The 26,713-nt window shown below is 44.1% G+C and overlaps 1 protein-coding gene across 1 annotated transcript; it reads left to right on the forward strand.

The window, feature by feature from the left end:
• The first annotated feature begins 1,872 nt into the window (after positions 1-1,872).
• On the forward strand, positions 1,873-21,770 carry UBASH3A (ubiquitin associated and SH3 domain containing A). Its single transcript, XM_066620964.1, has 14 exons — positions 1,873-1,985; positions 5,587-5,640; positions 6,334-6,520; positions 6,698-6,896; positions 7,618-7,787; positions 9,786-9,994; positions 11,053-11,170; positions 12,640-12,748; positions 14,450-14,572; positions 15,395-15,487; positions 17,622-17,766; positions 20,078-20,184; positions 20,358-20,464; positions 21,377-21,770. Exons 1-14 carry the CDS (start codon positions 1,873-1,875, stop codon positions 21,512-21,514), a joined length of 1,872 nt encoding a protein of 623 aa, XP_066477061.1. The 3' UTR covers positions 21,515-21,770.
• Positions 21,771-26,713: the final 4,943 nt, after the last annotated feature.

The raw sequence follows: 26,713 nt of genomic DNA on the forward strand, positions 1-26,713 counted from the left end.
GCTGTGCTGCTATGTATATGCTTTTAACAATGATAGTAAATGGGACTTACTCCTGGGTAAGTGCGGGTAGAATTGCAGCCTAAGATTGCCAAAAATGTTCCTGCTTGATGATGTCACGTCCAGTCATGACATCACTTCTGGTGGGTTCTGACAGATTCTCATTCTAAAAAGTGGGTTTCAGTGCTAAATGTGTGAGAACCACTGATCTAGAGGCAGCCACCAATAAGTGAAAACAAAAAGCTTTCTGCTACTAGGAGCCAGAAGACAGCCTCAGAGGATGGTACATCCTGTGCCTTGTGGAGGTGCACACACAATACTTTTGCTCAGTATTTTTACATCCATTCCTCAAGGATGCCACACAATGGTATCACTGGACTTGGTGTCACCCTCATGACACCCACCCCCTTTTTGGTTTCACTCCAGCCCAGTCCTCTCATGAGAACAGGGCTGGCTTTCCAAACCAGCCAGTTGCCACAGCACTCCTAGGCAAAACACCTGCCACAGTGCCTCTGGACCTGCTATCTTGCCACAGACAAGCCACTTGCTGTGGTGCTCCCACTGCAGCACTTCCAGTGTCACCCTCTCCAGTGAAGTCAACCAGTGTGCTCCTCACCCCCAGCATCTGGCTAGTGTTGCCACTGGCACCACACACATGCAATGTCAAATGGAGGGAGAAGGCTTCCATGTTATCATCTATAACAGTCCTGATTATGGGATTGAGAAGGAGGTGAGCTGGATCCTTTGTCCCTCACCCCCACAGGGGCTCACTGCTGCAAGAGCTGATAGCACTGATCACTACTTCAGTAGCAGAAGATGCTCCTACATTCAAGACTTCAGTCATAACCTTTTGGTAGAGCATTATGTGCAAATGGAAATAGCTGAAAGCCACTTGAGGAGCATTTGAAGGGTTGCAGAAGCAGCCCTGCTTCAGTCGTGCCAGCACAAGGTTGCACTGACAAAACTGTGCAGTAACAAGAAGCAACATTTGTGCATGTATCTACTGCTGCTAAAGTGCAGTCCAGAACTGAACTGGACTGGTTGTCTTTGTACATGCATGCAGTAGTGGAATTCAGGGGCTGGCTAGGTAGTGGTCTGGCCAAAGGTTTAGGTTCATCAGATGAGCCATCGGGCTGGGCCAGCTTCTGAGAACCGTCAGTACTGGTGGCAGCTGCAATGCTGAATTAGAAGGCAGTTAGGGTGCTATGGGCTCCAGTGCAAGCTTTCACCCCTCCCAGCAACCTGGCACAAGAACTGCATCCCTACCTACTTACAAGGGAGTGAGATATATTCCATTCTCTTTCCTATCTCAGAGCCTTGGCCCACAAGTCCCATCAACAGAGATGAATTTCTGTTTCACTTTCCAGGGTTATTCATCCCTCTCTTGAGAATGTGATATTTTGAAAGTGATACTTTTCAATTATGAATTGGGTTTGACCAACTATAAATTTCTCATCAGGCCCCAAACAGACTCATCCATATCATTTCCCCTCCTTTCCTGCTGATTCAGTAATGCTTTGAACCAATTAAATCATGACCCAGGAAACGCTGATAGAATTAGCTGCTCAGCACTGAAATACACAACACTGAGGCCTGCAGCCGACTCATTGTAATCTGCAGTTCATGCTGGATCTACCATTTACAGCCATGGACATAAAAAAAGAAAGACATGTTGCATTCATTTTTTCCTTCTCAGCCTGCCTACAGTAATGGTTTTCAGAACCACAGCTTGCTGTACAAACAGGATATCAGCTTGTGTCTAAAAGATCGGAGGAGGTTTTGAGGTTTGGTGTTTTATCTTCACAGCCTCGGCATCTCCACTCGCTTGCTCTCCGCACGTTTCTCAACATACTTTCACAGAAGAGAAAGGAAGAGATGGCAGAGGCTGAGGTTCAGGTGTATGCAAAGGTCCTGAACAAGTATAAAAGTCGAAGTACCCAGACCTTACTGGAGCCTCTGTTGGCAGCTGGGTTCCCCGCACATACAGCGTGAGTACTTCTGCTATTACATTACCACAAAAATCCTCTGCTATAACCTGAAAGGCAGTGTGGGTCCTCTATAGAGTCACCTGTAGCACTTTCTTTGATAGTACAGCAAGTCCAGCTCTTGGGTATGCTCACTAAGTATGTTTAAAGTCAATCCTGATGGAAGGGAGGGAATTACTGGGGACTATTTTTTAAGTTCAGTCACAACTGATGTAGATTTGAACCCAAACATGGCATCTGCAACTCATTTCTTATGAGTTGTGAGGGAGCATGAAGCTCTGGGAACAGCTGACAAGTGCATCGTGACCCAGCCAGAAACTTCAGGGCATCTTGGAAAACCTGATTGTGCACTGCTGTTGTTGTTGTTTAAAACAGGAGTTTTCCCAAGGCAGGTCACTGCTTGACTAAGCTCACAGCCTGAAATTGACACAAGGGAGACAGCAGAGGAAGGGGAAGGACAAAGAAGCAGGGATGAACAGGGGGAAAGAATCTGAAAGCTTGATAGAGTGGCCTTATCCTTTGCCCATGTCAACAGTGGCTGTGGCTGCTCCTGCACTCAGTTCTTTCTAGCTGGCTCAACAGTAGTTGGAATTTTGATAGTTCATGTTAAGATCAGCAGGGATGGCCCTGGGACCCCGAAGAGACCTCGGCAACCACATTCAGTTTTCCCTCCCTGAAGACGTACTCCTGGTCTTGTCCTTGTCCTTTCGTCAGATAGTTATGACCATTTTATTCTGGCAATCTTTTAATCTCTTGGTTTGAGTTGTGTTGATCTGCTGCCTTTTACTTTTCCTGACGTTTTGTTGTTTTATTGCTGTGCACGATTGTTTTTGTTTCCTGGGTAAGCTGGCTTGCACATCTTTTTCATGATAGAAAGGCAGGATATAAATGTTTACAATAACGAAATCATAATAAATAATAAGAGAGGGATTGATGGAGTCGCCCTCCACCGTTACCAAAGTCAGTGTCCATTTCCCTTCTTTAAGCAGCTGGTACCAGATTGCAAAAGACCTGAAGATGGCTGCCTCCCAGACAAGAGGTAGTAGAAGCCACTTTCATTATGGGTTACACTTAAATTCCCGTGGCACTGAAGAGCAGCAGAAATGCTTTTACATTTGATGAGGGTGGCAATGGATATATGCTCCACATAAGTCCTATAAGAAGTTCCAAGTGGGCCAAGTAGGGGAATTTGCTTTTGGAAATGTTGAGGGTAACATCTTAAAAAACTGAGTTCTATCCACATTCACCTTTTCTGGTGATAGCACATTCTACAGTTTGATTCCAAAATTATGACTCTCCAATAAAATCTGTGTGAAATTATTGAAAGCAGTGTTTTCAACCTTGGGGTGACAAATCCTCAGTTGTGGAATCACAGCAACTTACCGGAATGAAAAAGGTTGAAAACGACTGGACTAGAGCATGGGCCACTGTGAGATACAGGAAGCTGAACTAGATGGGCCTTTGGCCTGATTCAGCAGGGCTGTTCTTATGTTCTTAAAGGGGGAGGCATCTGGTGTACCCCTTCAGGTACCAGGAGATTGTGTCCCGGTCCAGCTCAGATTCTTAGCAGTTGTGCTAAAATAGCTTTCACTAGTGCCAGGCTTCATGGTAACCTTTTCTGCTCTCTTGAATAAGAATATTTGCTTACAGTGAACTTTGCTAGGAGGGTGTTATGCGGGCAGAGAGTGGGTGGAGATAGAGTGGAGCTGGATGGATAGGGTTCTGGGATGGGGGTGAGATATACGGTGAGGTCCCAGCCTGTCTATTTATTTATATACAGTTAATGTCATGATAAGAAAAAGGTTGAAGACCACTGATTTGAAGTAACTTGGAACGAAATGTCAGTACATCAGGTTTATTATTATTTTTTACTGCATTTACATGCACCATCTTTCTGCCAAAGTATTCAGGGGAGTTTTCAGTTTAAAATAATAGCTTAAAATGAAAGAGTCAAACTATCCAATATGAGAAGTGTCTCATATGGTCTTGTACTTGTTTTTCTTTAAATTTTTTAAATAGCGATCTTAGGAAGACTAAACTGGGGTAAGTCTTGATCATCCCTCTCAGCACATTTTTACTGGAAAAAACCTGCCCATTGAAAGTGATGAAAGACTTTTTCCAGTAAAAATAGCACACTGAGGGCCCAATCCTGTCCAGTTTTCTAGTGCAGGTGCAGCTGTGCCAACGGGGCGTGCTCTGCATCCTATGGTGGGGAAGCAGTTACAGAGGCCTCATCAGCATTTGTTCTCCTACCTTGGGGCTGCATTGCAGTTGCACCAGTGCTGGAAAGTTGGATAGGATTGGGCCCTGGTAAGGGTTCAAAAGTATGGTGATGATAGCGTGCTAAAATGACCCCTACCCCAGCCACAGTTTCCCTCCCCCCATGCCATATAGACACACACACACACAGGGCCACATTACCCATTTCATATAATGTCTAATTTTGCCTTTAGAGGTGTGATACAAAAGGAAAAGGAACAGGGAGGGAAGAGAGAAATAAGCAAATTCCAGTATCAACTCTTTCATAGTGTCACACGTTCCAGGTCTGAGATTTTCTTCTGAACTCAAGCAATACACACTTACCCAGGGGTAAATCCCATTGAATTCAATTGGACTTACTTTTGAATAGATATGCATTAGTTGCACTGTTCATCTGCTACTTTGGTAGCTATGCATATTTCGAATATGAATGAAACTACAGTATATGATCACACTTCAGCAGTCCTTCTACAGTGGTGGGGACACATAAGGCTAGAATGTGAACTGGAAACACACAAATAGGGTTGACACCTTTTTAAAATCCTGTTCCTGTGCTTTTGACAGTAGCCTTGTATGCAGAAACAAAATGAAATGTTTCCTGATTTATGAAGAGAAACTGATTGGGAAGGCCTCATCTGCTTCATTTCTGCATTTCAGACTGTTTTTAAATGCACAGGAGCAGGGGAAGGAGGAAAAAAAGTTAGCAACCCTACACGTGAGTGACTTGTAATCTTGCTAAGTATATCCAAAGAGGTAGCCATGATAGACCATAAAAGCAAATTAAATATCAAAGTTTCACTTTAAGAAGAGGCATCCCCCTCCCTTTTTCACAGGAGGGCATACCTCTTCTAAAATGATGCCTGTTGCAACATGGGGGCATTATAAATGCAAAAAAAAAAAAAGTTTGCTTTCTCATTGGAATTATTGTTTATTTGTTGGCAAAACAAATGGAGATCTAATTTGATTAGCTAATTCATTTGTGAATTGATTTAGCACATTTCTACCCAGCCCACAGGTGTACACATTTGATCCCTATAGTGTATATGCAACGTTGGGCAGAAGTGACTTAAAACCCATATGATTAATCAACTAAGATTTCTTGAACTGGGAGACAGCCCTCTTCTCTTACATGAATACTGGAAAAGCTGATGACTGCTAAAATAAAGCATGGGCAAGAGCATATTTTAAGAGCTTCTTCTTCTTCTTTTAGGAATAGAGCCTAAATTTAGACTGTGTGGTAAGTCATAATGTTCAGAGAGTTTCCGCAAGCCTGAAAGGAAAGCATGCTGATTAAATGTGTTTGTGGCTTTATTTTATTGTAATGAGTTCATTGCACTCCCCTTAGGCTAAAAGCTTTGGCAGCTACTGGACACAAGACAGCAGAAGATGCGGCGAAATGGTATGTATGGGAATGCTGTATAGCATTCCAGAAAGCATGAATTAGAAATCAGTGAACGGGTTTTTTCTCTCTACAGAATACTTCAGCGTAAGAGTTGTTGCTACAAGATCACATCAAACTTGGGCGTATCTTTGATTTGTATTAAATAATTGGCATGAGAAAAATTAGTGAGTTTGATTACATATTTTAACAGGTCAATTGTATTTGCACAATAACAGCCCAATCCTGAGCTGCCCAGCGCGCGGGGCTGCAGTGGCACCAAAAATGGTTGCCGCTGCATCTGGTGCGCCTCAGGCAGCCATCACCACCTCCTTGGGAGAAAGAGAACTTTTGTCCCCTTCCTCCAGGTAAAGCGAGTAGCCCCACAATGGGGCTACTGAATTCTACAATGACCCAAGGGCTGCAAAGGATTAATAGGTCTGCACCAGCGCTAATCAATAATTTCACCAGTAATCAGTTTGGTGTGTACTTTTAGGAACAACAGTTACAATTCTAGTAGCTTATTACTGGATAGTGAGGTAACTTTGAAAGTGGTGGCTCTCTTGTATTGAGCAACAGGAAACAAATAATACCACCACAAATGATGGTATTTGTAAAACAATACCATCCAGAATGCTTCAAACAGATGGACAAAAGAAACATTCGCGCTTCTTTGATCTTGATAGGCTGTGTCTGATGCCCTTTCCACTGTAGGCTGCATTCCCATTGCAATGACCCCTCACTGGAAGATCCAATCCCTCAGGAATATTCCCTCTATCTATGCCCAACTGGTCTTTTGAATGACAAACTGATGGAGTTTTGGGGAGAAACCAAACAACAATGTGGAAAAAACAAAGCTCAGGAAATTTTCCCACACATAACGCTTTCAGAATTCTTCACGGTAAGTCAAACTGTATAATGAACAGTATTGATGCGATATTATGGCTAGGATGAGCATCCTGGCCTTGTCTGTCTTTTTACTCTCATCTTGATGTATAGAATATAGGCCGTGCTCAGTCTGAGCCTCAGAACCTGTTTTCAGTGCCTTTCAACCCCTGCAATGTGCATTTCCTTGCAGTGTGAAGACCAAAAAGTTGAGGGCCTGTATGAAGCCTTAAAGAGAGCTGGCGACAGGTTCTCCAGTGTCTTCCCATCAATCATCTCGCTATCACTACATTCCTCCAGCACCTACATTGGCTTCTTTGTCAGCGACGGTCCTGCAAATGTCATCAAATCATTCGCTACAGCTTTTGCCACAGAGGCTGCAGCTTTAGCAGGTAACAGGACACTGGAAGACGTTACATTTCCCCTGTTTTAAGGGTTCAGGTAAGCATATGTGTGTCTGCAGAGGCATAACTAGGCAAAGCCTGAGGAGACCATGCCCTAGGCATTACACCAAGAGGGCACATGACTGGTCCTCAGGCTCTGCCCTAGTTACAAAGGAGGTACTGACGGCTTTACGCACCCCTGTTCCTTCTTCAAAGGGGAGCCAGGAACAGGGGTGCAAAACCACCACAGTGGATTGCACCACAATCTCCTTCCTCCAGGGAGAACCTGGAATTGATGTCACAACATCACGTCGTGATGTCACTGTCCCAGGTGTCAGGGCAGAATGTTATGTCTCTGTATGTCTGCATTCAGGATGACAGGCCAACCTCTGAATTGCAATGCCAGAAAAGACCCAGCATGCATTTCCGCACTGTAGTGATTGAACATGTGATCCTTTTTCTGTCATTAAACTGATTTAGGGCTAGTCAAGAAGTAACTGTTAACGCCGGTCCTTTTTTTTCCTAGAGAAACAACTAGGAAACATCTAATTTGGTCCTCTGGCTTTCCCTATTGCTTGTTTGCACCTTTGTGCCTACGTCTCAGCTTCCATATGTGCCTTTAAGCCACTGGATCAGAGCTATCATGTGGAATTTTTCAGATGACAATTAGGAATAATATAATGATCACTTTTGCCTGTGTGATGCCATTTGCTGGTGATTTGATTTGTAGATTGCTGTGTGAAACCTTCAACAAAGCAGCTCCATCTTACATTAGCCAACAAATTTTATCCTCACCATCAAAAGACTTTGGAACAGCTGGCCAAATCAATCAATCCTAAGCAACGCTGCCACTGGACGGCGGTTCTGTATTCTAGAGACATGCGCTTTGTACATTATCAGGTAACTTGCTAAATACCTTGCTCTTTGAAAATTAGAAATCTGCCTGGGTGATTCGCTGTTATTGTGTAAAGTTCTACCCTTCAGGGGAGGGTAATCTTTGTGAGAGCCAGTGTGGTTAGTGTATTGGGTTAGGGCCATAGAGGCCCAGGTTCAAATCCCTGCTAAGACAGAAACCCTCACTGGCAGCCCAATCCTAATTCAATCCCCGTGCAGTGATGCAGCAGCACCAATAAGGGCTATGCTGCATTCCATGGGGGATTTTTGACTGCTGGAGGTCTCCTTAGGGTAAAGGGACTTTTGATCTCTTGGCCTGGGGTAAGCTCCAGCAGCTGCTTTGGGTCAACTCAAACCTGTGCCAGCAATATTGCTGGTGCAAGTCTGAGTTAATCCACGCAGGAGGATCCTAAAGCAAATGGCCCCCACAACTGCTTTTTGCCTTGTTAGGATATGCATGTATTTTTTTTCCCCCAGTGGAGCAAAAATAGTAACTTTGGGAGAAGCATCAGGAAAACAGCCAAGTGTTAAACTCCCCTTTTACCGCAGACTAGTTTTGATGATTATGACTACCATTTACAAAAGTATAAAGAGACTGTTTACACATTTCATTTGTCTTGTTTCTTCTACCCAGTGCCAGTGTTTCTCCTGCTTACAGTTTGATTGTTTTTGCTATGGTCTAAGATATACTGTTACGTGAAAATCCCCTTAGTTGTGATTTTATATCTGGTTGCAGGCCAAACTTCTCACAGGCCAAACTTCCAAAACTCTGGTCAAGCTACAAGCTTATGGATTACACAACCTCCACTTCCATGTGGTCACTGTATTCATTGTATTGTTTTAACCCAATCACTGTTTATGCAAAAGTGTCTCCTAATCCAATCACTGTTTATGCAAATGCATTAAACCTCAACACACAGGTCACAACCAGGTCAAGCCACAAGCTCATGGTTACAACATCCACCTCTCTAGGAGGAAGAACATCCACCTCTCTAGGAGGAAGAAGTCTGGCATAGTAAATCATTGTTTAAGTGTCTCCTATTCATTGTATTGTTTTAACACAATCGCTGCTTAAGTACTCTATGCAAATTTGAACTGCTTTCCTGGGTTACTGTATTGTGTAAGTTCCCCCAGCTAGGAAGACAGTCATTTGACCCTATTGAATTTTGCTGATAATCCTTTCAATGTTTTACATATTCCAAGTACCCCACTGTGTGTAGTAAGCAAGCACGTCCAGGTCAGCTCTAGGTCACATCCAGGTCATCCAGATCAGCAAAAACCTTTTTTAAGAGAGGGCTGCCACATGCAGTCTCCTCCTTAAGCTAAAAGGGAATTTCTCTGCATTACACCGTCTTGTTATCCAGCCCATGGTCCTGAAGTTTCCAATAAGGGCAGTGTAATTATTCCCCTATACAAAACAACCATTTTTGGTAACAATACAGGTGAGGCCTCTGTATCCACAGATTGCGCATCCATGAACCTGGCTCAATGTGGGTGCCCTGGATCCACGTGGAGCCAGACACGGCCCCACTTGAGCCCAACATAGGAAACCGGAGCTGCGCTGTGGTCACCTCCGGAGAGCTTTCCGAAGCTTTCAGAGACAGTGCATGCCCATGGAGGGCTTACCCAGGCCTCAGAATGCCTTCCTCAACACTTCTGCTGCAGACGTCACTTCCTCTGCGGACTTCAGAAAGCCTTCTGGAGAGCTAATGGGGCCAAAAATTGCAGATTTGATTATTCACGATTTTTAGTATCCATGGCGGTGTGAAAACAGATCCCCCACAGATACCAAGGCCCCACCTGTACCTCCTTCATGTAAGTTCTAAATCAATGGGCTTAATTTTATGTTAATATGTTTTTGCTAAGACTGTGCTCCTACTTCTTTTGCCATCACACAATGCATCAAATTAAACTTAAACACGCTTCAGCAACCTTTCTGCTTCTTTCTGAATTTCAGAAAACATGTCTCATTTTTACACTTACAAAAATATTGATTTCTCCCAGATTTTGAGGGCTGTATTCCAGTATAAGCCCCAGAACATTGATGAACTGATGCTGAATTATGGGGATCTTATATATGTTGACCGAGCACAGCAGACTGAAGCTTGCAGTGGTTGGGTGATTGGAATCTCCCACCGGACAGGGTGCAGGGGATTCCTTCCTGAAAACTACACAGAAAAGGCCAATGAATCAGATACCTGGGTCAAGCATAGGTGCGTGTCACTCTGCTTCAGATTTCTTCACAGGGCATGTGCATAGCTATGTATATTCTTCATTGGTTGGTTAAGGTTACAATCCTATACATACTTTCTTAGGAGTAAGTCCCATTTAACACAATGGAGCTTACTTCTGAGTAGACATGAATAGGATTGTGCTGACAATGAGGATAGGGGAGTTCTACTACTACTGCGGCTCCAGAAAATTATGGACACAACAGAATGTGATATTTTCAGTGAATATCAATAAAAACATGTTGGCCATATTCACTGAGCATGTTGAGTAAAAGTGTTTCCTGTGATCCAAAAATATTTTCCTTCAGATCATGGTGTAGCTACACCAACTGGTACCCAGAGACACACATTTTTTTAACACCTCCCAAGACCTTAGAAGGCACTTCCAGTTTTCGCTACTGCCTTTCTAAGGCTTCTGGCAGGCATTCTGAGGGTTGGGAAGGCCGTGCACAGTTTTCCACTTTCTAAGGCCAGTTTCCGAAGCCTTCCGAGGCTCAGGGAGGCCACACAGCCTCAGAAAGGCACCCCCTGCCAGCCCTCAGGGGGTCACAGGATCCTGGGCTGCACTCTACCTCTGCTGTGGCTACTGGGTCCTGTACCCCTCCAGTTGTCCCCCACTCCCTCCAAACACAACTGAAGCTGTGCTCTTGTTGCTTCTGGAGGTGAACTGATGCCTCCTAAGGTCTCTGGGAGGCCTTAGAAGGTCACTTCTAGTTTTGGGGGGAAAATCGAAAGAGACGTTTTAAGGCCTTAGAAGGCCGTCTGAGGCCCAGGGAGGTCACACACATGGGTCAATTGACCCTTCCACCCCCCACTTAGCTACACCACTGAATTCAGAAGTTTGCTATACATTTACAGTGGACTTCTGAGGAATAGTATTTTGGATATTGTTTCATGTGCAAGGACATTATTATTCTGAATTATGGGGGGTAATCTTATGAGCTTCTCACATCGTATGGAACATGTGTTTGATTTCAAGAGGACATTCCTCACTGTTTTCTTCTTCCTCTCCTTCGCTGGCATCTGACTCTTCCTTGCAGAGAATATATTTTCACTCCAGCATCTGGACAGCATCCTAGGAATCAAACTGAACCTTGCACTAAACTGAAAAGCCCAAGTCCATTGCCAAGAAATGTAGCCAAACTGTTTGGTTTTCAGGTAACCAGTTTTTAAACATCATGCTCTGAAATGTGTATGCATAAACACTGAGAAAACAAAACAGGTTTGTGAGCAAATATATTTTGAAACCGTTTTACTCTGTTTCATCTCATGAATGGTAGATGAAAGGGTAACACTTCTGTTAACTGGGCTAAGAAGCATCCTGTCAGGGATTACTCTGTTATATTGAGAAGGGGGAGAGCAACTGTCCCTATTCATCCACAACCTACTTATGAACTTCCTAGAGCAGCCATTTTCAACCACTGTGCCATGGCACACTGGTGTGCCGTGAATGGTTTGCAGGTGTGCTGCAGGAGTTTGGGAAAGGATCATTTATTAGTAGGGCCATTGGGGGATGTGAGCCCACTGCTGGTTCTCACACATTTAGCACCAGGACACACTTTTTAGAATGAGAATCTGTCAGGACCCACCAGGAGTTATGTCATGACTAGAAGTGACATCATCAAGCAGGAAAATTTTTAACAATCCTAGGCTGCAATCCTACCCACACTTAGCCAGGAGTAAGTCCCACTTATTGACATTGTTAAAAGAATATACATAATAGCTTGTTAAAAGTACAGGTCTGTAACATTTCCCCAAATGTTGTCACATACCATGGAAGCATCAAGTCTAGTATATTAAAAATAAAATATTGAAATGAATGGGGACCCACCTGAAATTGGCTCGCAACCCACCTAGTGGGTCCTGAGAAACACTGACCTAGTGGGTCAGTGAGAAACACTGACCTTGACAATTTTAGTACCTTGTCAATGTGCCATGAGATGAAAAAAGTTGAAAATTACTGTCCTAGAGACTAGGGTGTCACCCCCCCCCCCGAATGTCTAATTGACCTGTTTTGAGTTAAGGCAGTGGTTCTCAAACTTTTAACACTGGGACCCACTTTTTAGAAGGACAATCTGTCCAGGACCCACTGGAGGTGATGTCATGGCTGGAAGTGACATCATCAAGCACAATACTGTTAATAATAATAAAATAAATATAAATAATTAAATTAAAGAAAAGCAAATAATTAAATAAGAGGAAGCCAGCCCGGTTTTTTGCATTGCATTCCACTTGAAATTCCTCATCCAACAGTATATAGCATGATGGGGTTACTCGTAACCTCCACGATATTAGCAATGTTGGGGCATTTGTGGTGTCACCCCCCCAGGGTGGTACGCGGGGCAGACCGCCTCCCCGCCCCCTGCTGGCTACACCACTGCACATAAGTAATTATAATGGCTCTTACCAATAGCTTTACTCGTGTAAATGTGAAGGACATGATGATTACATTATGGTCAGTGACACAAGTGACCATTTCATTGGTTAACACACTAGCATAAAACTATTGTGATGATCCGTAGACATCATGTCAATGTAAAACCATATAACAAGAAACCTCATGTACACTTGATATGTAAAATTTTTAGATATTTGAATAAGTAAAGCTGCAGTGTAATTTCTTCCAGCTCTCTAAGAAAACTGTTGTACAAAGAAGTCTGTTGGTGATGCGTCATGGAGAAAGGATAGATCAAGTGTTTGGGAAATCTTGGCTACAACAATGTTTTTGTGCAGATGGTAAGTGGAAGGATAGGGAAATTTGATATGGTAAGTTTGACTTAGCAACATATTCTGTTAACAGTAATGAACAATAGAAAACGATTAACCAGCTTGTTCACCCCACCCCATTCTGCCTTGAGGCTGAATTGGGGTCACCATGGATAACAGTCCAATCCTAACTTGCATTCTGGTGTGGCAGCTGTTACATATAGCGCAGCCTGGCCACTACTTCAAGCAATGAGCGGCCAGGACAAAGTGCCAGCAATGAGCCCTGGTGCAGGTATGTCAATGTGGGTGACAGGTGGAAGACGGAGACTAGGTGGAACAGGGAGGGGGTGAAAAGAGGTGGAGACTGGGGCAAGAAGGGAGTTGGATCGAGGCTGTATTATTGGCAGCAGCACTGCCAATATCCTACCCACTTCCCAACCTCAATCCACCTTCCCAGGTCCACTCTTACTTGCTCTAGCTATATAGCAGGTGCAGCTTTGAGTAACCCAGTGGGGCAGCAAGGGCTTATCCCAGGGTAAGGGAACAAATGTTCCTTACCTTGAGGAAGCCTTCGCGGCTTGAAACTTCCCTGCAGGATGCAGCTTGTGCTCGGTTGGTGTGGCTGTATCGGCACACAGGGAGTAGGTATTATTGGGCTGTAATGCACCACTCTTTTAGTGTATGACTCAGATTTTTAGAGATGTTGAAGTGGGCATACACCTCTCAAGATTTTAATCTAAGCTAGAGAAGAACATCCTTCTCCCTCCTATCTATGAGTTGTTGCTCTAGCAACAACATTTGGTGGCTGCCACTCTGACAACAGCAGTGGGAGGAAAGGAGGATGGAGGCAGGAAGTTGGGAAAGATCTTTCTCTCCCCCCTCCCTCTCTCCTAATGAGCAAAATGTCCCCCACTTTAATGCCCAGTCTCCATCTCAAATAATCTGCGAGAGTTTGTTAATCTCTTCCAGTGTTCAGATTAGGGCGCAATCCAAACCTGCGCTGGAGCAGGCAAGCCAGGAGGCTTGCGCTGCTGCATCCAATGTGGGTTTGCAGCGAGCAGCAGCTCAGCCAGGGTCAAGGGGAAGCTCTTCCCCTAACCCCTGGGTAAGGGCTGTGCGCCCCTATGGGTCTCCTCGGACCTCCGCCACCTCCAGAGGTAGCACAAGTCCGAGGAGAGCAGAGCGGCTAGAAGGAGGTTGGGATCCGGCATAACCACTGGGTCCCAGCCCCATTCCCGGCTCCCCACGCGCCTGCCCCGGGCCTGCCCTCCCCCACCCTCCCCCACCCAGTAACGCCCCCTCCTGCCCCCTCCCCACACCCCCATGCCTTCTTTTGTCGCCTATGTCGGCCCTCTTGCAACAGTGGCAGCATGGGAGCCGCGGCAGAGGCTTCTGCCTCCCTCAACGCATTGGCGCATCTGAATGCGCTGATGCGGCTCCCACTCACAGAGGCGCAAACGTGCATTACGGGACGTTTGCAACCCTCCAGGGCCACCTGTGCCAGCATAACTGCCAGTTAGGATTGCGCCCATAAACTGCCATAAGAAAAATTCTGAAAATAAATTAGATTATAGTAGTAGTAGTAGTAGTAGTAGTAGTAGTAGTAGTAGTATATTTTAACAATAACTGGGCCATAATGTACCATACACATTTAAAAACAAAGCAAAACAAAAAACAGGACTGGATTTGCTATGAAGGCTTTGATGTCCAAAGCATTCTATTTTGTTCCAGGAAATTATTATCGAGCAGACCTTAATTTCCCTGCTAGTCTACCAAGTCGAAAAGATGGCATCAAAAATTTTGAATATGACCCTCCTTTGTCATCCTGTGGCATATTCCAGTCTAGACTAATAGGTAAGCTATTTGGGGGATACAAATCAAGAAACTAGAGGGACTGGTTGTGAAAGACAATATCTTTCTGGGCCTTTCTACCCAATTTTTTTTTCTGCACAGGTTTTACACACACACCATTGCTACTGTAATTGTTAATTTCTTCTCAGGTAATTTATCCTTTGCTATTATCAGCACTGGTGGAATGTGAATGTGCAAGTGTGATGAGCCTTTGACATTGCTAGTTTTTCATTTTAATGAGTGGATGTTTGGGGCAGGTTCAAGTCAATCTGTAGGTTCCCCTATTGAAGACGTACTAGCTAGATAGAGAGAGATATGATTCTGGGGAGCTAGGGCAATGTGACCAGGGATGCCATCCAGCACCACCACTACAGGTCTGCCATTGCCACTTCTGCTGCAGTGCAGTGTAGGGGGGAAGCCCCTTACCATGCTCTATCACATGGTTTTCACAGACATGGAAGTTCCACACTTCAGGGTTTGCAAAATACTTCACACCCATATTGCATAGCTATAACACCTTTGTGCCTTTGACATCTTCATGCATTAGTAAGGCACCGATTGTAGAGCTACGCCATGTACATGATCCAGCCAACTGTGTATGAAGGTTCTATTAGTTTCTCCTTCTCCTCCTTAGTTATTTATTCTGAAAACATTCCTTCAAGCCCGTCCATTCAGATGATGGATTAAAAATAAAACTGTATACATGGAAGCCAAATTGCCCACATTCAGTGCATGGAAAAATCCAAACTTCTATGACTGAGAAGATATTTTGCACCCATCACTTCTTGTTGTGAAGAAGGATCTTTTATGCATTCTTACTTGTAGGAGAAGGCCTGCTGGAGAAGGAAATGCAGGTTAGCAGTATATACTCTTCCCCAGCTCTGCGCTGCATCCAAACTGCTCAGATTGTCTTAGAAGGTATGTGATTTTCTCAAGAGGAGAAATATTTCAAATCTGTCCTTGCCAGTGTTGCTTGCTGACCTCAAAACAGGAGTTGTTTATTTTAAAGAAACACATTTGGGTTCTTGTTGCTTCATACTAAAGAAGATTTCAGTACTGATGCAAATATGCCTTGTACAGTGCACTCCAATGAGTGTCTACTCAGAAGTAAGCCCCACTGAGTTAATGGAACTTACTACCCAATAGATGTGTATAGATTTACGGTCTTACCACCCAATCCTAAGGGGTCTTGTACTGCCAGAACTAGTCCTCCAGCAATGCAGGGCCCTTTATGGCTGTTGCAAAAGGCAACATGCCATACAGTGCGGCTTGGCCACTGTCACAAGTCACATTACAAGCTGGGCAACTTAATGTAATGATCCAGGCAGGAAAGACATTAGGGGTTGGCTAGGTTGGGCAGTGGTTCAAAACCCATGTCCATCAGAGGACCCACCTGGCCAGTCCGGTCCCCAAACGCTCAATACAAGTGTCAGTGGTGCTATCAGAGAGCACCTTAGGTGCTACCAGAGGGCAGGCAAGGCTTTTTCCCAGGGTCCCACAAACCTGACCCTGACACTGGAATCCAGCAATTATGAATGTTGGCAACATCACTATTTCTGACTGAACTTAATAGTATAGCAATAGTAGTGGAGCGCTGTCTTTAAATAAAATTACTTTTGGCTCAGTGTGAGTCTTTTATCTGATTACAAAGTTTGGCAAATTCACTGAAGTCACTTGTGTGAAAATGATCTAGCATTCCTATACTTCTAGAAATTCAAAACTGCTCCTATCAGTGACACAGAGAAGAAGGAGCTTCTGGTTGCTCCACTTTGTTCATTAACATCATGATAGAAGCATTGTGTATTTTAGTAATTTGTCACAATATTTAAACACTGTGAAAATTGGATACTGGGTGACAGGTTGATGTTTGCCCTCTCTGCCTCTATTATAGTGTTTTGGTTCTACTGTCTCTTTCTGGACCAAATAGTTCCCCTTGCCAATAGCTTTACTGTTTTAATTACTAATTGTACTTATTGTTTTTATGCATTGTTCATTTTATTTTGGATCTTAGTAAGCCATCTTGGGCATTTGTTTCAGCATAGGAAAGGCAGGATTACATTTTTTTTTTTTAATGAATGAATGAAGTATTGATCCACAGATGCACAGGCAGTAAAAAACAAAATACAGGGCCGTCCTAATTATCTGTAGGGGTTCTGTTCCAGGACCCCCCAGCTGTGCTCCCTTTGCCTCTGGAGGGTGTTCTGAACACAGCCTCCCTGGCCCTCAGAATTCCCCTAGGGCGCAATCCTAACTCCTTAAGTCAGTGCTCTGGGGTAACGGGGTAACATGTCAGTTACCCCTGGGGGCTTGGGGATAAGAATAGGCTCTCAGTTTGGCTGTACTTGTCAACTAAAAAGGCGACTAAACAGCCACCGGGTAGATGGGACTCGTTAGCCTGGGAAGGCAGCTCATCTGAGAGAAGGAAAACTCTGATCCCAAACCTCCACTGCCATGTGGCTACATCCAGTTATGGAAAGGGCTTTAGGAGTCAACCTCAAGGCAAAATCCGGAGCCGGAGTCCCTGAGGCAGTTCATGGCTGAACACAGTCACGTTCTGGCAACTCTTGCAATGCTGCTGGAACCAACTGTATTGGCTTCTGCCTTTCCATTGGACCTTTTCAGCGATGTGGAGAGGGGGGATTTGCTGCATGGGTAACAGTCTATCCTCCATATCTACTTTACCCAGGCTTTGCACACTGGAGAGGACACTCTGTTCCAGAACCACCATTCAGAGCACGATACCATAGTCTTCTGAGACTGAAGGAGGCCAACAACAAATGTCAGTGCTTTCCAGCACTGGCATAGCAGTGCCAATGGCGTATGTGCTGCATTCTGCAGTTGGGTGTCATTCATGGAGGCCCCCTCAAAGTAAGGGAATGTTTGTTCCCTTACCTCAGAGCTGCATTGCCCTTATGTCAGTACTGGAAAGCACTGACATTAGGGGTTAGGATTGTCCCGCTAAGGAATTAATATCCCTATTAATATTTACTGAATGCCAGCAGGAGACATAAGTATGGGTCTTTTGTGAAAATATCTCTTTTGATCCTATTAGGGCTTCATCTGGAACAAACAGCTAAGATTTGCATAGAACCTGGACTCTTTGAATGGACTAAATGGGAGACATTCACAGTAGTTCCTTCTTTTATGACTCCAACAGAACTGGCAGAGAACAATTACAGCATAGATACCACATACAAGTAAGTGCTAACGTTGTGGGATGTTTTAGGACAGGGGTGCTCAATAGGTGGATCGCGATCTACCAGTAGATCTACCAGTAGATCGCGAGGCAAAATGAGTAGATCGTGGAGCCCTGTCTCTCCAAACTGTTAATATGTCAGTTTTGTCTAGTGACTAGACGAAACTGACATATTTAGCTGACACTAAACTGAAACTGACACTTTAGCTGCTCTTCAGGCATGCAGCAACAAAACTGACGAAACTGACTAGACTCCAGCAGGGGCTCCATACATTAAAGGGGGTGTCTGTCAGACGCTTCCTTCCCCCCTGGTAGATCTCCGGGCCTTGCTGGGTTTCAAAGTAGCTCTCGAGCCAAAAAAAGTGTGAGCACCCCTGTTTTAGGATGTTACCTAAATGTTATGTTGCATTTCTACTAAAGAGAAACTACCTGGTGCTGAACTAAACACATACATGCCTTCTCTTAACAGTGAGCAGAATGAGCAGAATGAAAATCTGTGGTATCCGTGGTACTATTCCCCCAAGCAGCCAAATATTACTTTGAAGGGTAGACAATCTCCAGCTAATAATATTAGCATTAATGGTAACTATTGACTTGCATTAGAAATGAGATTAATGCATGGAAACCAACTTCTGAGATGTTGGATAAGCCCAATCCTCTCCTCTCTGAAAACTAGTTCATCTGCTACTATGGCATTCTGGGAAAGGCAGACCTGGGAGAATTGGACATGTCTCCACTCGCCTCTACCAGCATGGAATAATTCCCTTGCTTTAGTTCTGTGCTGCCACCAAATTGAAAGGGGTGGGTGCTGAAAGCCATGATCTTAGGCTAGGTGCAGAAGGTTGATGGCAAATCCATACTTTGCTTCTACCCAACACTGGCTAACCAACAACAGGGAAAATCTGTTGCCTTCATGCCCTGTTTATAGGCTTCCTGGAAGCCTCTAGCTTGCTACTGCTGGAAATGGGATACTAGAATTGATGGACCGTTAGTCTGACCCAGCAGAACTCTTCTTATGTAGTTAAACTTTGTGTGCAGAGCTCCTATGCTACATAAATGCTACTCTCCTGCAGAAACAATGGAGAAACAGTGCCAGCAGCTGCTACTCAGGCAGCATGTAAAGCAGAGCATGTGCACTAAGTGCACTTATAATGCAGTTGCAAAGCATACTCAAGGTAAGGGACCAAACATTCCCTTACCTGGAGGCAGCCTTTGTGACTGCCTCCACACTGTAGGACATAGCACATGCTCCGTAGGCACAGCTGCATCAGCACTGGAAAGTTGGATAGGATTTGGCCCTAAGGCAGCATCTCTGCTTATAGACTGGGAAGAGCATGGAAAATGAAATGAAGCCAGTTTTATGCCCCTTCCATTTTGGGATTTTAAAGATACCTTCATTTCTCTAGGCTACATATTTTGTACAATCATTGTGGTCCAGATGTTTGTGGATTTTTTTTTAAAGCTTGCAGGTGGAAAATAGTTGAGTACAATCACACTACCGCTGTGGAGTGTAATGTTATCATATCAGTATTTATGGGTCAAAGCAGGATAAACATCAGGCACAGGATGAGAAGCAACTGTCTGGAAAGAATCAAGAACAACCACTGGCAGGGTAGTGTTGAAAAGAACATTCAAAATAAAGCAGCTCTGATTCTACATGAGTATATTTTCACATTAACTCATTCAGAGAGATTTGGATACTGAGTGTATTAGAGGCATCAGATGCTTGCACGTTTTGCAGTAAACTCAGTTCACTATGTTAAATTTTCTGCCATGGCAATGCATCCCTGTGGTCCCCTACCATATCTGCAAGTTTGCAATACCACCAACAGAACTGGAAACAATAACAGGAGCCCTTAAGGTCATGCCGCGAAATATCCACGGTGCATGTTCCAACCCCTGGAATTCTTCAGCTGCTAAAAGTGACTTGGTTGGCTCAACGTATGCTGTGAGAGCAAAACCTCTAATAAATTGGTTCTAGTCCATAGTTTTAGTTTTAATGGGAATTGCTGGAAAAATCCTTCCGTTTTTCCCTGCTCCCATACGTACTTTCAATTGGCCTGTCATTCGTGTCAATGGATGGAACAGTTCTGCATGAAGGAAAGGATACATCTGCAGGCTACTGTTGAAACCCCATTTGTGGAGGAACTCTGCATTAGAAAACATGGGAGGGAGCTCTAGATCAAAGACGACAATTTCATAAGGCGATAAAGCAAGTTTGGTGTGGAGTAGGGATTGATAATCAAACACGTACGACCTCATGATTCCTGTAAGCCAGCAAATGCTAACCAAGCAGATGGTTTTGTTAACAGATGTAATTTTCCTCTTTCTGCCCTGATGCCATCCGAAGCCTACGAAGACTATGTTAAAAGATGCTCTGCAAGTATAAAGCAGATAGTTGACTCCTGCACCACTGAAGGTAATTTGAATTCACTATCTTATATTTTCAAAAACAGAATCATAAGAAAAACAAAACAAAAATGGCCACGGGGGATTCTCCCACAGCATCCTTCTTGAATGTAGGTTTAAAGCTATTCAGTCTTTAGTAGAATTCCAGTCCAATATTCTAAGAAACTCCATTTCTGACCACAGGTACCATTCTAATTGTTAGCCATGGCTCATCTCTGGATACCTTCACTCGGCCATTGTTGGGTCTCCCTCCCAGGGATAGCAAAGACTTTGCTCAGCTTGTTCGAAAGGTAAGACCTAAGATTTTGGTTTCATAGGATATTACTGCAAGTATTCTGATTATTTATGATTTTCTCTATTTTGTTCATAAGCATCTGAAAGTCAGGATAGTATAGTGGTTTAGGAGTTTGACTTATATCTAGAAGATCCAGGTTCAAATTCCCACTCAACCGTGAGGCACTATCTCTCAGCCCAACCTACCTCATAGGGTTGTGAGGACAAAAGGAGGGAAGGAACCATGTATACCAACCTGAGCTCCTTGGAGGAAGATGACATCAAATTTTATAAATACAATACATTAAAAATGGGTAATTCTTACTATATTGTCTCCATTCATATAAGGTCCAACATGGTCTGACGGCACACAAAAGAGCCACCTCGTGGAAGAAAAATGGGTTGGTCAGTGCCTGGATAGGCTCTGCCTTGAGTTCCATGATGAAAAAAAATGATATAAATATAATTTTTAAAATGTAATTCACAGACATATATGTATTCTTGTAAAAAAGACTACAGATAGGAGGACTTGGCTGCAGAATTTTTAATGCTGTTGATAAGGCACTAATCACCCATAAATCTTCAATGAGTGTCTATCCTGTTCTTCCCCTCAGAAATGCTTGAGCCAGTTTCTCAAACAAACATGACACATCATTTCCTGATGTGGTCTATGGAGCCTAATTATCAGATCTCTTGAGCTATTTTGTGCTGCTCCTGCTGCCTTTTCTCATGCCTCTTCTTCAAGCACTGGTGATCTATTATCAGTTTCTTAAAATAGTCTCATGTGACGTGTCCCTAACTCCCTTGGATAATGAAAGCTGTTCAATTACATGATGGTTGCAGGCCTGTAGGAATGAATTTTCTTTTGCATTTCAACCTTCTCATGTTGTCATAGCAAAACTCTCTTGAAATCTTCTCTGCTTTACTAGATACCTTCCCTGGGCATGTGTTTCTGCGAAGAGATTCAAGAGGAAAAAAAATGGCAAATGGTTACCCCACCAGTCAAGATGATAACCCATGGGTCAAATGCTGCATTTAATTGGAAAAACGTCCTTCTGGACAATTAAGTGATATTCACTTGAACTGTGGATTTTTTCGCCTGATTCGACAGAATCGTATGGTTAGTAGCCCAAACCCTGCCCAGCATTCTGGGCCCAGCAGTCATAGTCAAATGACAGAACTTGAGAACTGCCATTTATAGAGAAAGAGACATATACATGTGTATATATCAGACAGACTCTACAACTCTACTTTCTAAATCTTTCAGGATCAGGAAGGAAATCAAAGCTACACATTTCACTTTAAGCCTGTGGTGACACTTTTAATTGCATTTCAACCTTAATAAATAGGAGTCGTGTCTTTGTAGACTGCTGTTTGCATCACTTTCTTCTAATCCCACAGTGGTACCCAACAAGTCACTGAAGCAATAATAAGATGCAAGAGTTGTTAAATTACAAGCAATGTACTTTAAGAAACAAGAACACACTTATTGTTTGTTCTTGCCAAAACCATGCATTGCTTGTAATAATATCGAGTTCTCATTTCAACTGATTATCTGCTGGAGATTTCCTGAGATGACATTTATGTTTTAAAACCACATGAGGCTACTTTTGGTTTTGCCCTCCTGTGGGCCTCAGATAAGACACTGCACACACTTGCAAATCTGCCTTACACACACGCACACGGGTGAAAGGTGCTTTTTGATAGTCTAGGGCAGCATTTTTCAACCGCTGTGCCGCGACACACTGGTGTGCTTCGAGGCAGCCTCAGGTGTGCCATGGGGTCAGAGGAGGCAGAGAAAGAGCAGCGTGGCTGAGCAAGAGGAAGGCTGCAAACTGATCCTCATTTACCTGGGAGTAAGACCCGTTAACTATTATGGGGCTTACTTCTGAGTAGACACGACTAGGATTGGGTATCAAGTCCCTTGTCTGCCCTGCCTGCTGATTGGGCAGTGAGAGAAGCCTGGAGGAGGTCTGGGCAGAGTGAATGAGAACAAGGGAGCCAGGGACAGGCAAGCAGGTATGAATGAGTCTGCTGAGGCCAGCAGTCTAAGAATGGACTGGCTGAGGGTCCACAAAAGTCCCTTCTCCTTGCCACAGTTGCCTGCAGCTCCCCAACGCAACCCTCCCTGCCTTTGCCTTTCAGAGGAAGGGCGCTGGGCCACAATCCTATCCACACTTTCCTGGGAGTAAGCCCCATTGACTATAATGGGACTTACTTCTGAGTAGACATGCCTGAGCTGGACTGGGCTCTCAGGATCCTCTCCTATCCACACTTTCCTGGGAGTAAGCCCCATTGACTATAATGGGACTTACTTCTGAGTAGACATGCCTAGGATTGGGCTTTTGGTCACACTTTTTTCTGAAATACAGGAGCAGGCAATGGGGGGGGGATTGTGAGGCAAGTGATTCTGGACCTTTGGAAGGTGCAGACAAGTGAGAGGAGGGACAGTAGGAGAGCTGCTAACTCCAATTATGAGATGGGGGGGGAATGTCCCTGTGGGAGGGGGTGGGGTGGGGGAGAGGAGGAGAAAGAAGTGCCAATTTCCTGCTCCTGTACTTGAGAAAAAAGAGTGCAACCAAAAGCCCAATCCTAGGCACGACTACTCAGAAGTAAGTCCCACAGACACATTCCCCCCATTGTCCTCCCCCCAGTCTTTGGCTGCAATCCTAACCACACTTTCCTGAGAGTAAGCCCCATTGAAGAAATAGGACTTACTTCTGAGTAGACCCGGTTAGGATTGTGCCCTTTGTCATGTAATGATTTAATTGTATTAATTAAAAATTAATTGCAATGTAGTAATTTAATGTACGGTAAGTAAAAAAACTTGTAGTGTGCCTTGACAATTTTAGTCCCTTGACAGTGTGCCGTGAGCTGAAAAAGGTTGAAAATGACTGGTCTAGGCTAAGAGTAACTTTTGAGAAAGGCACAGATAAGGCCAGATGTACATCACTGCACGCAGACTTAAGAGAGCCAAAAATGAGACATAAGGTCTGATTAGTGGTTATTAAAACCCAGGTACAGCATCCACAAAAATGCACCTCAAAAGGCCACCCTCCCTCCTGACTAAGGGAATTCCATTCATTTCCAGTGACAAACACAGAGAATGCCCCAATTGGCCCAATCCTAGCCAAGATTGGGACAGTGCATGGAGGGATTTACAACAGCAGAACCCAGTTCCACTGTCATAAAATGGTTTTGGCAGTGCATGCACCATGCTGCCAGTGGCCATGTTAGGTGTGTTGCCAGAAACTGGCAGCACAGGAGGCCCACAGCCAGTCCCAGAAAGTGAGTCTGATGGTAGTGGGGGGTGGATGGAACAGGGACAGGGAAGAAGGGGGAGGAACACAGGGCAAGGAAGGTGTGGATCAAGGCTGGAAAGGGTGCAGTATCCGTGGCAGTGGCACTGCCGATATCCTTCCTAGTGACCCCGAACGAACACACACACGGTTCTTTGGATTTTGGAGAGGCAATCAAACAGGCGACAGGAGAATTCAAAGAACTTCTTAACGTTTACTCGTTTGCAAACGGGACCTCCACACACTTGGAGGACCCAGAAGGATTACAATAATGCAGGTTTTATAGGGAAAAATAACATACAGGCAGACGCCTAAAACAACATTTGGCATGTTATCAGTACAGGATGTTGATCTGAGGATGGCAATTCAATACACATTGGCAGTTTGTTTACAGAGATATCCCTTAGAGGGGGTCTGGTACTCTGACTCATCCCTTTTACCCTAACCTTTTTATCCTCGTTTGTTGATTGCCCTTATCTAGGACCTTTCTGTTCACCCTTGGAGGCCCATATCACAGTTAACTGGTTCTCTGAGAGGGATAGCTTTTTGGTCAGAGAAGAGCCTTATGGGTGAACTGGGCATCTTGGGATATTTTCATATTGTGAGCTGGGCATATTGATATCACTAGCTTCAACCCACCTTCCCAGGTTCTGTTGGATTGACACCAGCAAAGTAGCTGGTGTGGATCAAAGTAGACTCAGCAGGGTAGGGAAGGCTTACTCCTGGGCAAGGGAACAAATGCTCTCTTATCCAACAAAACTACTGGGACTGCCTTCCCTCTGAAGGGTGCAGAACGCACTCTGGTGGCATGACTCAATCGGCAGGGGGGGATTTAGCTACATAGGATTGGGCTGTGTGATAGTGAATGCAGAGCGCTTGGCATTGCTTATCATATGAAGTCTCTCTGTGAGTACAGTGTTTGTGTTAAGGCTGCTTGAAGTTTTAAGAACACCATGTTTTTATAATATCTGAATAGTTGCCCTTGGTGTATACCTGCATTCTTTTATCCCACTGTTGCCTCTGATCAAACATGTTTTGCAGGCCGTTGAAACACTATCTGGAGTATACATGTGTCAGAGACATTGTTCTTGTTCCACCTTCAACACCCCACCAAAAAACTATTTCCTGTTCTCCTTTTTTTGTCACCTGCCTAGGTTGCCAGTAAAGAGATTTCTGTCTGCTGTATTTTGTTGTTGCTTAATATCCTGTGTCTACTTAAATCAAGACTGCCTACAATAGCTGTACTAGGGCCTCTCATTTGTCTCTTCTGAGCTTCTATCAGCATGTTCTTCCCCGGGGGAAAACCCTTCAGCCAGACTATCATTGCACCCCATCTTCTGATGTGGAGAAGAAGAATCATGGCCTAGCTGAGAGCAGGATTTGGGCCCAGTAACAGAAGCCATGGGGCATGGCAAGATGATGGGTGAACATGGAGAGGAGACTTGGTCTGGTCCACAGGCCTGAGATACCAACAAAACTTGCTGGCAACTTTTTTGATCTTGAAGTGATTGAACCAAGATGAGTTTCAACACAAGTTGAAATATCAAGTTTGAAAACCTTTATACTAGTTTTTAAAATGAGAGTATACAACCGTCCAGGGCGACATCTAGTGGAGCAACCTAAAAATGAAACTAACACAGCATTTCTCAATATTTGTGCCCCACTGTACCACTTTGCATGGCCCACCTACTGAAAGCACCATCAGCAGTAATGTAGCTAGAGGGGTGCACCATACTAAGTTTTTTTTTGGGGGGGAGCCTCACCATGGTGTACAAGGGGCCCCTCCCTCTTTGCTTTGGAGCCATTCCTGGTGGGGAAAGCAAATGGAGACAAATGCCAGCGAAAACCCAGAGAAGAGGCAAATTCCTTTTTTTTGCTGCCCCTGTCTAGAATGGCTCCAAAGGGGAGGGGAAGGGGCCCTTGCATGACATAGTGAGGATCCCTGCAAAACTTAGTGCTTTGCATCCCCTCTAGCTACACCACTGACCACTGGAAGTAATGATGTCATTGCCAGTTACTTCCAGACTGGGAAGCCAGATTCAGCATGATAAACACTGGTAAGGGGCTCAGGGAGGACAAGTGGGCTTTTTTCAAATTCACAAAAAGTGCAGTCAAGCTGAGCCTCCTACTGCTGCCTGTCACATTACTTCAGCAGTACACTTGTCTTGCTGAGGTTCTGGGGTCCCATGAGTACCACTAAACACCACCTCAAGAACCACCAGTGTTACTCATACAACTGGTTGAGAAACACTGATTTAACATATCTGTAAGAAAACCAGATTCCAGATCACTGCTCGGGGCTGCCTCACACTGTAACGCCTAAAGATTTGCATCTCCTAATATGAGTATACGCTACAAAGAACTGCAGTCAGTTAGGAGCTCCCTGTAGCCTGAAACTTATAAATAACATTGTTGTGTTACCAGACATTGAATCAGCCCTCAATTATTTCTGAGTTTCTATTGTTGATGGTGCAGTTCCACTTTTACTAGATCAAAAGGAAAAAAAATCTAACCCTCATTATCATTTTGCCAGGGATCCAAAGAGCTAGTTTAAATGTGCCTAAAGGCTTGGCTGGGCATACCCAGTAGGATTTTTAACTTTTCTCCTTTAACTTGGACAACTTTTTTTTAAACTTTTCTCCTTTAAACTTTTCTCCTTTAACTCCTTTAACTTTTCTCCTTTAATTTTAACATCTGCCATGCCATCTCATAAACAACTTTTCAAACTGTCTTGAGTTTCAAAAGTAGTTTGCCATGTCAGCCAGCGAGATGGTGGTTGTTGCTGTTGAGAAACAGAAATTCTATCAGTTTCTTAGGCACATAGAACTAGGCATGTGGTTCTTTGAATCCTGATCATTCTTTATTTGTTGGATTTTAACATTTGGAATAAAAACCAGATGCAAGTTGTTTCTGTATAGAAGATTATGTGGTGAGTGCTTAGCTGCTATCCCCTCTGCAGAGATCCCC

The sequence above is a fragment of the Tiliqua scincoides genome, chromosome 3 (assembly GCF_035046505.1).
Source record: "Tiliqua scincoides isolate rTilSci1 chromosome 3, rTilSci1.hap2, whole genome shotgun sequence".
NCBI lineage: Eukaryota > Metazoa > Chordata > Lepidosauria > Squamata > Scincidae > Tiliqua > Tiliqua scincoides.

Excerpts from the sequence above, each read along its gene's own strand:
- UBASH3A (XM_066620964.1), top strand. The coding sequence starts at position 1,873 with ATGGCAGAGGCTGAGGTTCAGGTGTATGCAAAGGTCCTGAACAAGTAT. Across the intron at positions 5,641-6,333 it reads GCAGAAGATGCGGCGAAATG|GCTGCATTCCCATTGCAATG; the intron begins GTATGTATGGGA and ends TTTCCACTGTAG. Across the intron at positions 11,171-12,639 it reads CCAAACTGTTTGGTTTTCAG|CTCTCTAAGAAAACTGTTGT; the intron begins GTAACCAGTTTT and ends AATTTCTTCCAG.